A 12,881-nucleotide genomic window follows, 5' to 3' on the forward strand; every position below is an offset into this window, starting at 1 on the left:
GGAAGTTTTTCGTTGTTTCAACGCAGCTCAGGAGTCTCCCCTCGACGAAAAAGTATGTTCGCAAGAGGATTTGTGCATTTCATTGTCCAAGCTGTATGTTGGGGCAAAGCGCGTGGATGGAGCGCCTTACCAAAGGAGTAGTATGTTGTGTCTGAGAGCTGAAATTGCTCGACATTTCGGTGACCTCAGGAGATGGGACATCGTCAAAGATGCAGCGTTCCGAGCTTCCAACAAAGCCATTGACGCTGTGTTGAAGAAAAACAAAAGTGAAGGACATCTGCGACCGGTGCAACACAAGGATTTTATTTGTGATGCGGACTTTGGGAAGAGGTTGGACCTCTTCATGAGGTCCAAGGAGCCAGATGGTCTCAACCAGCAAGTATGGTTCTTTATCTCGCTTCATTTCTCTCTCCGTGGACGAGAGCTGCAGCGGAGCATCAAGAAATCCGACTTGGTACTTCGTGAAGATGAAAATAAGAAGGAGTGCTTCGAAATGGCCGTTGATCTTGCAACGAAGACAAGCACGATGCCCCAACGTCTGGGTGAATTCAAGACGGTGACCAAGTGTTTTCCATCAAATTTCTGCTGGAGCGTTTGAATCCCGAGTGTAGTGCGCTCTTTCAGCGGCCCAAGGCCAACTTGAAGAAGGGTGAGAAAATCTGGTTTGTGAATTGTCCCCTTGGGAAGAATACGCTCAGCAGCATGATGCAAACCAGTTCCAAGCGGTGTGAACTGTCTCGTTATATACATGAATCATTCTGTTCGTGCCACTGCTGTTCAGCGGCTCTCAGCTATGGGAGTTTCGGAGCCCCACATCATGTCCGTCACGGAACACCGCAATCCGATGGGCCTCAGAAACTACTCCCGGACCACAGACCAACAGAAGGACGCCATGGTTGCCAGCCTGGATGGGGATACAAGTAAGTCGTGCGCTACTGGATCTTCTTGGAGTGTAATGCCTGCATTGGTGGCGAGTGCTGATGCTGCTTCTCAGTCTGCAACAACAGCAGACGCATCTTCCCTGCCCGCAGTGCCAACAGCGGACGCATCTTTTCTGCAGTGCCGACTGGCAAACCTCCACGTCTACCACTGCAACCTGTTCAATTCAACGGTCCAGTGACCAGCGTCGTCATCCAGTGGCTGCGTTCGATTATGCACTTGAATCGATTCATGAATCGATTCAAGTGCATTCAAGTCGTTCGATTTTCATGTCATGAGCCCTGGAATCGATTCGGAATCCATTCACCCTATTTACATGGGGTGATGTGAATAGCGCGTATCGATTCATGAATCTACAGTCAACTTCGCTTATAACGACACTCGGCGGGGCATCAGAAAAGTGTCCTTATTCGCGAAGTGTCGTTATATCCGAAGTCTCATTATATGTGTCACAGGTGGATGGGACTCTGCTCCGGGCATGAAAATTATGTCGTTATTCGCGAATTGTCGTTATACCCGCAGTCGTTATTGGCGAAGTTGACTGTATTCATGAATCGATTCGCGGGCATAATCGAACGCACTCACTATGTCACGCGCCCATGAATGCTTGTTGTGGCTTGCTATACTATAGCCTATAGTGGCACAAGCGCGTCATTGCTTGAACAATTTTTGTTTGTACAACATACATGCCCATGTATTCGTTCTAACAGTTCATAGTGAGGACTGTCTGGCACTTTTCAATTTATTTAATTTGTACTTTTTGTTTGCGTTGCCATGGTTACTATTGCTCGGCACGGCGTCTAGTTTGGATTTTTTCTATTTTGCAGATCATGGACACACACACACACACACGCACGCACGCACACGCAACACACAGAACTCTGACCATTGTTGGATAGTGCTGGAGTCGTGATAGCGTTCCGACACCAGCTCCTCCGCCATGTCCATGAGTGTGATAATGCGACCCTCCTGGACACATGCACAGTCCCACACACACACACACACACACACACACACACACACACACACCATGTACCACATACAGTCACAAACACCATGTACCATGCACAGTCACATGCACAGTCACAGGAGTGTATGTAGTAAGATTGGGCACCGAAGAACGCAGGGGCTCAAGGCGCAGCCTAGCATTGTTCTAAAATGTTCGAATATTTGGCATTTCGTTCTTCATTCTGCGATTATGGAGAGCGTTATCATATTGGCAAAGTGCAGGACAAGAAAAATGCAGAGCAGTGTAGTACCTGTCTCTTTTCTTTCTTTCTTTAATTGCATCTTGCTCTCGGTCCGTGGTTGGATTCACCCTCACTTCCTTGTCTTGGCTATTATGTGCTATGAAGTGCAGACAGTGAATAAATAAATGAATAAAACTGGACTCACCCCGGCCATGATGCCAGCACTGATGGCTTCATAGCGCTTCAGCGAGGCATCCACGCTGCTCATCTCCACCTTGCGGCCCATGTCCTCCAGCACCTGCTCCATGTCGTGAAGCCAGCCTTGACGTAGCGTCACCTGCAGCAGACAATGCATACACGGCAACAACAACGACAGCGACAACAGCAACACGACAACAACCCCAACGACCACAACAACAACAGCAGCAGCAACACAACAACAAAACAGCAGTACAGCAAAGATGACGACGACAAACGACGGCCCAATTGACCATGAATGCGAATGCAAACATGGATTGAGGCTCCAGCATGACAGCTCGCACAGCCTACACGCTATGCAATGGACGTTAGGCTTCTGACCACCAGCAAAGAGCTCTGTCATCTGCATGTTAGAATAGTGGCACATCCCTACCACGAGATTAAACAATAAAACACACACACACACACACAAGGCCTCCACATGCCTCTCCCCCCACACTCTGAAACCCTGTCAGCTGCACTCACCTTTCGGACAAACTTGGCGGCGAGCTGCTCCAGTTTCTCCTGGCGCATGAGCTCGTCACGCAGCACCATCTCACGTTCGTGCTCCACCTGCTCCAGCTTTGCCCACACACTGTTCAGATCGAGCATCATGCGGCCTTCCGGCGGCATGAACATCTTACGCTTGGTAGCACGACGTTGCGACTGAACATCAAACAGCTGCAGCTCAATGTTGCTGCGCTCCACGTACCTGACAGACAAGAACAACAGCCGAACAAAAACAACCGGCAGTAGCAGAACCAGCAGCAGAAAAATAATAGCAGAAGCCACAACAGAAGGAGAAGCAGCAGCAGCAGCAGCAGTGATAGCCACAACAAGAACAATATCAGACACAGGTGCATAGCTCGCATGGGGCACGGGGGCTGTTACTTATGCGGCCGTGCACCCCCCTAAAAGGGGGACCAGCTACGGCCCTGATACAGGTTCAGACAGATTCATCATCGGAGGCGATGATGAAGGCATGGCATGGTGAAGTACATACCGACTGAAAGCAATGGATTTGTACGGATGATATGTATGTGTGCAGGGGGGGACAAGAAATGAACTCAAAAAGCTGATGGCAGTAGAAAGAACTGTCTTGAAAATAGACAGCAGAAGAAAGATCTCCAAAGCCCGGTCAACATGAATTCATTACAGACAGCCGGATAGCCCTCCCCCCACCCCTGCATGCACATACACGCACGCACACACACATGCAAACACACACACACACACACACACACGTACACGTACTCGCCACACAGGCCGCAGTGGCTGCACTTACTTTGGAGGTTTCTCCTCGGTGCGATACCGTGTGAAAGCAGTCATCAGCTGCTGAATGCCTTCCAGTGTATTGGGCAGATTGCGCTGTGTCAACTCAGCAATCTTGGCTTTCATCCACGCCATCAGGTCATCCATCATGACATCAAAGTCCCGCTCCAAGTCTTCACCTTCTTGAATCATACCCACCATCTTCAGAGCAAAACATGAAGAAGAACACAGTTTGTCACGGACACAACACTAATACACTCGTGTGGGGTAGTGCCTTTGTTGTTTGCGTTATGCAGAGCTCACTGACTCGTCAGTTTGAGCACTCTGGCAAGGTACGTTCGGGCCTGGTTTAAATCTGGCTTTGGGAAATTTATTTTGAATATTTTCCATTGCTATCAGGTTTGGCCTCATTTTTTCTGTGCTGCGCTGATGAGTCCACAAAGAAACAGTTCTGTCCGCAGATTGAGTACTAATACAATACATGTACAAACTTAGAAACAGGACACAGTTCAGGTTCGACGTTTTGAAATCTTCATGAGTACCCTTTCAAGCCTTCTCGTCAGGCAAAATACAGGCAAAAGCAAAGGAGCAAGGACAATGGATTAACTACAGTAGAGAGTTGACAAAAACAGCATGTACTAAATTATAATTACAATAGCGAGAGTTCCCAGATTGCCTAGAGTGCTCAACACCACAACGGGATGGAGCATTACCACAAAGGCAGAAGAGAGCAGAGACAACCGGCTAGGTCATTCTTGTAACGCTGCGTTTCATGCACATAGCAAGGCTAAGGCAATCCTCAGACAATTGTGCAATATTACAATTATAATGACAAGACAGCCTTCAGAAATATCTGTGGCAAGCCAACCCTATGTGTTAACACACCGACTAGTGATATACCTTGATGATACGTTTCTGACTGGTCTCCTCGCTCTTCATGCGAGTGAAGTACTTGTAGTAGGCGACCAGCTGTGTCATGATTGATTTGTCGTCCGGACGAATGATGTTGACATCTAGAGTGGGTGATGCAGGTTGAGGGTCATGATCATGATGATCGGGAGGACGGGGGTAGTAGAAGCAGCGATCCCCGGGTGTAAGGTGGGAGAATGGACAGGAAAACAGGAAGACACACAAGCATGCGCAAGCACCCATACGCACACACACACAAACACACACGCTCGATGAATAACCAGCGTTCACATAATGCAATGACAACAATACATATCATTGGTTATCACTTTGCCGATTGCTTGCTTGCACGTTCACTGGCACTACTTCAAAAGAGAGAAACTTACTCGAGACTCCGGAATTGAAACAAACCGAATCAAATCCCCGCAGAGGCCACTGTTGTACAACTCACCTTCCGGATCAAGAAGGCGTGCAATTCCAAGTTCATTGGATGCAACGTCAAACGCATTGCGAAGATTCTTGTCGGCCTGAGATGACTTCAGATCATTGAACTCAAAAAGATCGGGTCTAAGCAAGGAAAACAATTTACACAAACGCACGCATGCGCGCACACACACGCTCGCACACGCACGCGCGCACACACACACACACACACACACACACACACACACACGCACGCACACACGCACGCACGCACGCACGCACGCACACACACACACAAACACGTGCATGTTCAGACTAGTACTCTGGCTTTCGAGATCATTACGATTTATGGGTTTCTTTTGTGTGCGTTTCGTGCTGTGCACTTCTGCATGCTCTGTTTCTGTTTCAATGCACACGCTAGGTCTCGTCAGTTCTGTGCGTGCTGGCTATCCACACCTGGTGTGCGCGCCAAGTGTCTACACATGCTGTCTTTTACTTTTAGTGTCACCCTTCTTGGCTTCGGTTGTCTGGAAAGCGGAAGTAGAACGGTAGAAGGTGATGAGGTGCTGTCACTCACTGGAAACTGGGGGTTAGCATGCGATCACAAGTTGAGCTGTTGCTTTGGAACGCGTTTAGGTTGTTGTACTTTTGGATAAGGTTTGAGTTTTTGGTCAGTCTAGTTGAGAGCGTACCTTGACGAGTTGAAATAGAAACAAGAAGTTCCGTTTCTTGGTTACAAAGGTTGGTTACAATATGATCTAGTGCAGTAGTTGTGTATTCCTGAGAAGAAGAAAACCTAAAACCATGGAGTTGTCAGTGTGTTGTAGTACGTTATTTTGTGTACGTCGTGTGTACGTCGTGTTGGTGCATGCGCGTCTTGCTGTGGTGTGAAAAGCAGTCTTCGTCTTGAGTTCGTCATGTCTAGTTGTGTTTCCGTAGTCGTCTTGCAATAAACTGTCTTTCAAATGTAGTTATCGTCGTCCCTTTGTATAAGTGTGGAGATGGCACGGGACTGGGAGCAGGTGGAGAAAAGGCAGTTACAACATTGGTGGCAGCGGTGATGGGAATTTGTTGTAAACGTAAACTTCTGGATTCGTCCTGCGTGGCCTTCGCTCCCAGTTTTCGATGTCATCTCCAGTCGTCCTATCGTCACAGTTTTGTCCGTCTTCAAGAAGTTCGTCCGTCGTCATCGTCCGTTTAGACAAGTCATCAGCAAAGGCTGAATGTACGTCCGCAATACGAATATTCTCCGGACTAACAGATGACGAAGCCAAGGCAACAAAGCAGGAAATCAAAGATGCGTTGGTTGTCGGCGAGAGGCCGATGAGAAAGGCTATGAGAGCAATCGAGAAAGTTTTCGAGTACGGTCACTAGCAGCAGGGCGAGTTAGACATTGTCACGGCTGCTTCAAGAGAGGCAGATGGCATAAAGAAGCAGTTTTCACAAGCTGTTTCCTTGCCGGCGTCGTAAGCAGCATCAGAGAACCTCCATGCGGCTCACCATCAAGCCGGGATACTGGCAGGCTGCTGAGATGTTGGGATGATGGGCGCAGGTTAGGGGTGAAACGAGTATCTATTTTGACCAATCGATCACTCGTTCATAATATTCGATCGAGTATCCGATTATTTCGAGTATTTTATCAAAATTCAAAAGGGCTAGATTTGTGAGTTCTCCACAAATTCGGGAAGAAATTATCTGTGAACATAAAACAAAAGTCGCCAACGTCTTGTACAGAGTGTAAAGTAACGATTTTCATCAGTACTTTCATATCTCAGAACGTTAAAAAAAATCCCCTCTCTTCAGTTTATCTGTGGAATGGAACAAACTTCCAGAACACATCCGCTGCGTTCAGTCCTCTGCCAATTTTCGCATTGCTCTAAAGGCTCATTACTCACAGCATAGATATTCTCTGACTGGAATTCCGAACTTTTCCGTTTGAGAAATTTTTTTTCCTTGAAATTAATCCTTGCTGGGTTTTTTTTCATCTAAATGTCCTGCTATTATCTGCAGAGGTGATTTCTTCCCTCGTCGATTTCTTTCCTGCTTTTATACCTCGATATTTAGGTACTTGTTTCCCTTCTTCCCATGCTTCATCTTCCACTCTCCTCTCCCCCATTTCCCCATTTTTCTTGCAATATTTATGTGGGAGACTTCCGTGATAAGCATCCATTTGCTTTTGGAGAATCCTTTTAAATAAATACAATACAATTAACTGACGTTACTTGCCATGGTGATTGCATCGTCCAAGTCATAAAATACTGACTCAAAGGCATGCATTACACATGTATACCAGTGGACGAGCGGTACAACAAAAGTTTTTGAAAAATAGAATGCCAATACTAAAAAAAACAAAAACAAAAAAAAACAAAAAAAACGATCGAGTGCAAAATTTCGAATACTCGCTCGTTTGAAATTTTCGAACGAATACTCGAATATTCGAACTAATCGTTTCACCCCTAGCGCAGGTCCATGTTCAATCTATCGAAGGTTGAAGGCGCCGTCGATGACGCTCAGGAAACATTCCGGGACGCCAAAGAAATCAAGGGCATTGAACTCATCCACGTTGGTGATAGATCTACTCGAATACCGGTATGGTAAAAAAAATTGGCTGTTTCCACCCGGGATCGAACCGGGGACCTTTCGCGTGTTAGGCGAACGTGATAACCGCTACACTATGGAAACTTGCTTATCTACTTTCCTCCCACAATATTGCTATGTTCACCAGAACGCATTGAAAACAAAGAAAAAAAGGTTGGTTGGCAGCGGTGGGATTCGAACCCACGCCTCCGGAGAGACTGGAGCCTTAATCCAGCGCCTTAGACCAATCGGCCACGCTACCTATGACAATAACACATGCCTTATATTTCAATCAACAAACCCAAAAGTCTACTTCAAGTAGTCCAATCGGGCGGTGTGAGTTTTCGCCATCGGAGACCCTGTAATAATAATAATATCTTTATTAGGCTGACACAGAGGCTTGTCGCATACATGAATGGGCCTGTATACAGAGTTGCACACTTTTGGGAGCTTACTCTTTTAAAAGATCAGTTGACTTTTGAGCATTGCAGCAACAGACAGTGAACCCTGTCTAAAACGACCGCTCAAGGGACCTTCAAAACATGGTCCTCGTGCCACAGGTGGTCTCCTAAAATGAAAATGATCCTGTAGCTAGCCCATATGGAGAGTTCACAACCAAGACCATGCAAACTCACTGAGCTTACAGACCAGTCAGTATGTGTGGCACACTAGCTTTATCCTGTTAATTGTCTGGACCAGGTCTTTTACTCATGTAACCAGAGTTAGAGATCTCTCGCATCCGCACCCCGAACACAAAGAGTCCATAGCCAAGAACGCGCAGCTCACTGTGGCTAAGGGTCAGTGGTTGGTGGCTTCTGCACTGCCTTGTCATGTAACCTTTCTGGACCACCGCTTTAGGAGCTGCATCCGCGCTTTCGATCTTTCCAGGGCGGTGGCATTGCTTTTCCTACGGATGCTGAAAACTCAGTCTAACCGACTCTCAAGCGAACCGTGATTTTTTTCTTTTCTTCTGGACCACTTGTCCTATACTCATGCAATCAAAATCAGCTATCTCTCGCATCCACCCACCAGTATTTACTGGATCGTTTAGGTTCAGACATGGTCCCTAAATGTTGGGCTCACGAACTCCAGTTCCATAGGAAAATCTAGTCTCAAACAACAGGGAAAGTATGATTGTCACTTTCCGCAGTGCATGGATGAAGCTACCTGATGATCATATTGAAGGCCTCGCGCCACCCAGCTGCCAGATAGAAAAGGGATTATACAATTGCATCGCCTTACTTTTCTCACCCCCACAATTCCCCTTTCGGGGAAAAAATCATGAACTGGGTGCAAAAAAAGGACAGTTACTGTTTCCACCCGGGATCGAACCGGGGACCTTTCGCGTGTTAGGCGAACGTGATAACCGCTACACTATGGAAACTTGGATGGATTCCAATTATCGACAAGTTCTCTTGAACAAAAAAACAAATCTTCAAGGAAAGAAAAAGAATCACTTGGCAGCGGTGGGATTCGAACCCACGCCTCCGGGGAGACTGGAGCCTAAATCCAGCGCCTTAGACCACTCGGCCACGCTACCTACGACCAGAAATGCCTCTGGAGTAATCTTCCATCAAATTGTCAGTGACTGAATCGAAATAGTGTAAAGAAACAGAAGTAAAAAAATGAAGGTCTGGCAGCGGTGGGATTCGAACCCACGCCTCCGGAGAGACTGGAGCCTTAATCCAGCGCCTTAGACCACTCGGCCACGCTACCATGCACACTGCTAAGTTTTCACCCGACAAAGCTAAAGTCGTGTCTCACAAAACGTGTTTCAAATCTTCAACCAAAACAACCAAAGCCGCACTCGTACCTGTGTCGGTGGATGATCGCATTGAAGGCCAGGCCATCTCGCCAGCTGGTGGTAAAATTGTCGACACGCACACCCGGGTACCTGGAAAAGAGCAGCCGACAAGTCAAAACACAGAGAACTTAAATTCACAACTAAAGTAAAACCTGACAAGACAACCACCTGTCCCAGAAGACCACTGAAACCAGGAACCAAGGGACGCTATTACCAGTCAAACGACCCTGGATAAGGAGACCACCTGGTAACAAAGACCATGTTTCGAAGGTCCCTTGAGCGGTCACCTTGACAGGTTTCACTGTACAGTAAAACCTGTCAAGGTGACCACTCTGACAAGCAACCACCTGCCTCTAACCTGTCAAGGTGACCGCTCTGACAAGCAACCACCTGCCTCTAACCTGTCAAGGTGACCGCTCTGACAAGCAACCACCTGCCTCAGAGTACCACAATAACTCAAACCAAGGGATGTTGTTTTCAGTCAAATGACCCTGGATAAGGAGACCACCTGTACACAGCGACCACATTTTGAAGGTCGTTTGAGCGGTTGCCTAAGACAGGTTTCACTGTGTACGGAACCGATGGGACAAGACTGACCATTCTGACCAAAAACCAGAAGGAGAAAGAAAAAATCTATAGAATTTACTTCAGCAGCACCAAACTCCCTCATGCATAGCACTCTTTGTTCAGTAGGCTGCTCCAAGTGTTTGGTTTAGAAGGCATTCGATACGGGCCATTCCGGCAAACAAGTGGAGTGCCAAGTGCAGCCAGTACTCGCACACTGCCCTCGTGCATACAGTACTGTCGGTCGCCGAAGAACTGGGGGGGGGGGGTCAGCCTCCTGGCCTAGACCGTTCTTATTTTCATGTATTACGGTCTATGCACAGTTGAGTCACCGTGGATAAAAAGAAAGGACAAAATGCTACGAGTTATGACTAACTGTCCACCAACGTAACCAGATCATATACAGTCAGCGAGTGCGACAAAATGGCACAGTCACCGTGTACACATTGGTATGCTATACTTGGTGAAATTCTAGCCTGGTCGTTCCTCGACTCCGTTCTTCGGCGCTACCCCACAGTACTGCAAACACGTCAGAAGACAATGGCTGGCGGCTTCTCTTACCCTTGCGTCATGCGCTGGCACCACACAAGCAAACCTTCCTTGGCGGAGCGCCGATCTGGTGATTCATCCTACGGGAAACAAACCCAGCCACAGACAACAAACAGAAGCAGAAACGGTGACAATAGTCATGAAAATAGCAGCCACAGCACCAGCAGCAGTAGCAGCAGCATCAGCAGCAGCAGCAGCAGCAGCAGTAGCAGCAGCAGCAGCAGCAGCAGTAGCAGCAGCAGCAGCAGTAGCAGCAGCAGCAGTAGCAGTAGCAGCAACAGTAGCAGCAGCAGCAGCAGTAGCAGTAGCAGCAGCAGCAGCAGTAGTAGCAGCAACAGCAGCAGCCGTAGCAGCAGCAGCAGCAGCAGCAGCAGCAGTAGCAGCAGCAGCAGCAGCAGCAGTAGCAGTAGTAGCAGCAGCAGTAGCAGCAGTAGTAGTAGCAGCAGCAGCACCACCACCACCAGCAGTAGCAGTAGCAGCAGCGGCGGCAGCAGTAGCAGTAGCAGCAGCGGCAGCAGTAGCAGCAGCAGCAGCAGCAGCAGCAGCAGTATCAGCAGCAGCAGCAGCAGCAGCAGCAGCAGCAGCAGCAGTAGCAGCAGTAAGAATCACAGGGGTAACAACATACATGGGCAGAGAGGCATGTCATGGGAAAAGCACATCACCCAATGAGCCACTGATCCGGTCACGAATAAGCACGCGCACACATGCACACCATGCAGCAGAGAGGAGAGACGGAACGCCTGCTGCTATTCCGAGCATTGCGCGTACACAACTGGGCTAGAGATTCAGAGATGCATGCTCAACTCTGTGCATAGTCTGGAGGGTGAAATGTTCACCAGCATTGCCATCAAAGTCCCTGCAAGTCCCTTGTGGTGCTTGCGTGCACCATGTTATGTGCTGGTCAATAATGCAATGTGGTTGCGATGGTGAGTCTCAAGCTCAGTACACAGAACAGCTATTCACCATACCTCCAAGTAGACGTCCTGAATATCAAAGCGCAGGATCATGGTCCACATGAGACCGAGCGTGAGACGTGCATTGCCGTCAACAATGTCCTCCGCACCGATACTCTCCAGCTTGACCTAGATGTTTATAAGAGAGTGCGAAACCAACGCAAGGCCACGTGAGTATAAGCCCACTGGGCAATGACATAATTTGTACCGCGAACACCCCACACAGCCACCTGGGCATGGTCGTCTGGGGTGTTGAACAGTGCATCCCTGATCCCAGTGTACTCACATGCATTACTCATACCTTCCATATTTGGCAATGTGCAATGGGCTTATTCATTGGGGTGGGGGGGGGGGGGAGGGAGGGACATGATGTGAAACAGCTACAGTCAGACTGCTATATGCCTAGAGTGGCTACAACGGGGAAAGGGCTAAAGACAAGACACGGGTAGTCAACCATTTTCACGAAATGATGACGTTCATACCGTACTCACTCACATACAAGCACATACCCTTACAGTCAACTTCGCTTATAACGATTCTCGGCGGGGCATCAAAAAAGTGTCCTTATTCGCGAAGTGTCGTTATACCCGAAGTCTCATTATGTATTACAGTTGGAAGGGACTTTGCTCTGGGCATGGAAATGTTGTCGTTATTCGCGAATTGTCGTTATATCCGCAGTCGTTATTAGCGAAGTTGACTGTATATGCGAAAAAAATTCCACTTCGCCTGGAAACAAAATTTAATGTTATGGATACAAGGGCATGTCTTTCAACATGAGTACTCGGGTCTTTCAATACACTCTCGGCTCTCAGCTCATGCCTTTGTATGTGGAGATGCCCTTGTATTCGAAACAGTGTGTGCCCTATTATGCTCTATGTGCGTGAATACGGTAGCGCACAAAAGGTGTAAAGACTACAGTAGCATCAGGTACCAAAAGAACGGGGAGGTAGGGAGGGGAGGGAGAGAGAGAGGGTCTCCCTTCAGGCTAGGACATTCCCATTTTTCGACATTCCAGCATACTAGTATTCGTTCTCATTTTGTGTTTGCACATTGTGACAGTACCAAATGTTTGCATCTAGCCTGGCACATTCTTAAATTTTAGTGACTTTCTAGCCTGGATATATATTCTGCAATCTGTGCTTTAGTGCCCGATGTTCCTACACTGACAGACAGTATCTGAGTTTAGTTGAACGTCAGAGATAATAGGGACCTTTCGCACCACGCGTACGGATACGAAACGAATGTTGATTCGTCACCTGGGTTCGAGGATTCGTCAGAGTCGCCGCAGAGAGCTCGTTTTCACGAATGGAAGCCTCTTCATTCGTGGCATGCTCCGAATCCGTCAGGTACACATTTTTTTGCAAGGTACACATGTTTTGCCAGGTACACATTTTTTCCCTTGATTCCATGATCCATGCACGTGTGCGCGAACACACCCGTACGCCACGCTACCGGCCGTATTCG

The 12,881-nt window shown here is 47.9% G+C and overlaps 1 protein-coding gene and 5 non-coding genes across 6 annotated transcripts in view; all 6 read right to left on the reverse strand.

The window, feature by feature from the left end:
• The window catches only part of LOC135821038 (spectrin beta chain-like), a 181,080-nt gene that overhangs the window by 158,167 nt on the left and 10,032 nt on the right, over positions 1 to 12,881 (reverse strand). The window contains exons 4-12 of the mRNA XM_065334099.1: positions 11,433 to 11,546; positions 10,477 to 10,544; positions 9,361 to 9,441; positions 4,999 to 5,114; positions 4,539 to 4,651; positions 3,652 to 3,839; positions 2,853 to 3,078; positions 2,335 to 2,466; positions 1,826 to 1,908 (exon numbers count right to left, since the gene is read on the reverse strand). Of these exons, the coding sequence (XP_065190171.1) occupies positions 1,826 to 1,908; positions 2,335 to 2,466; positions 2,853 to 3,078; positions 3,652 to 3,839; positions 4,539 to 4,651; positions 4,999 to 5,114; positions 9,361 to 9,441; positions 10,477 to 10,544; positions 11,433 to 11,546 (1,121 nt within the window). The remainder of the gene's footprint in view (positions 1 to 1,825; positions 1,909 to 2,334; positions 2,467 to 2,852; positions 3,079 to 3,651; positions 3,840 to 4,538; positions 4,652 to 4,998; positions 5,115 to 9,360; positions 9,442 to 10,476; positions 10,545 to 11,432; positions 11,547 to 12,881) is intronic.
• Positions 7,580 to 7,652, reverse strand: Trnav-aac (transfer RNA valine (anticodon AAC)). Its single transcript has one exon. It is a non-coding gene; the product is annotated as a tRNA-Val (tRNA).
• Trnal-aag (transfer RNA leucine (anticodon AAG)) lies at positions 7,728 to 7,809 on the reverse strand. Its single transcript has one exon. It is a non-coding gene; the product is annotated as a tRNA-Leu (tRNA).
• On the reverse strand, positions 8,859 to 8,931 carry Trnav-aac (transfer RNA valine (anticodon AAC)). Its single transcript has one exon. It is a non-coding gene; the product is annotated as a tRNA-Val (tRNA).
• Positions 9,006 to 9,087, reverse strand: Trnal-uag (transfer RNA leucine (anticodon UAG)). Its single transcript has one exon. It is a non-coding gene; the product is annotated as a tRNA-Leu (tRNA).
• On the reverse strand, positions 9,182 to 9,263 carry Trnal-aag (transfer RNA leucine (anticodon AAG)). Its single transcript has one exon. It is a non-coding gene; the product is annotated as a tRNA-Leu (tRNA).

The sequence above is a fragment of the Sycon ciliatum genome, chromosome 7, assembly GCF_964019385.1.
Source record: "Sycon ciliatum chromosome 7, ocSycCili1.1, whole genome shotgun sequence".
Lineage (NCBI taxonomy): Eukaryota > Metazoa > Porifera > Calcarea > Leucosolenida > Sycettidae > Sycon > Sycon ciliatum.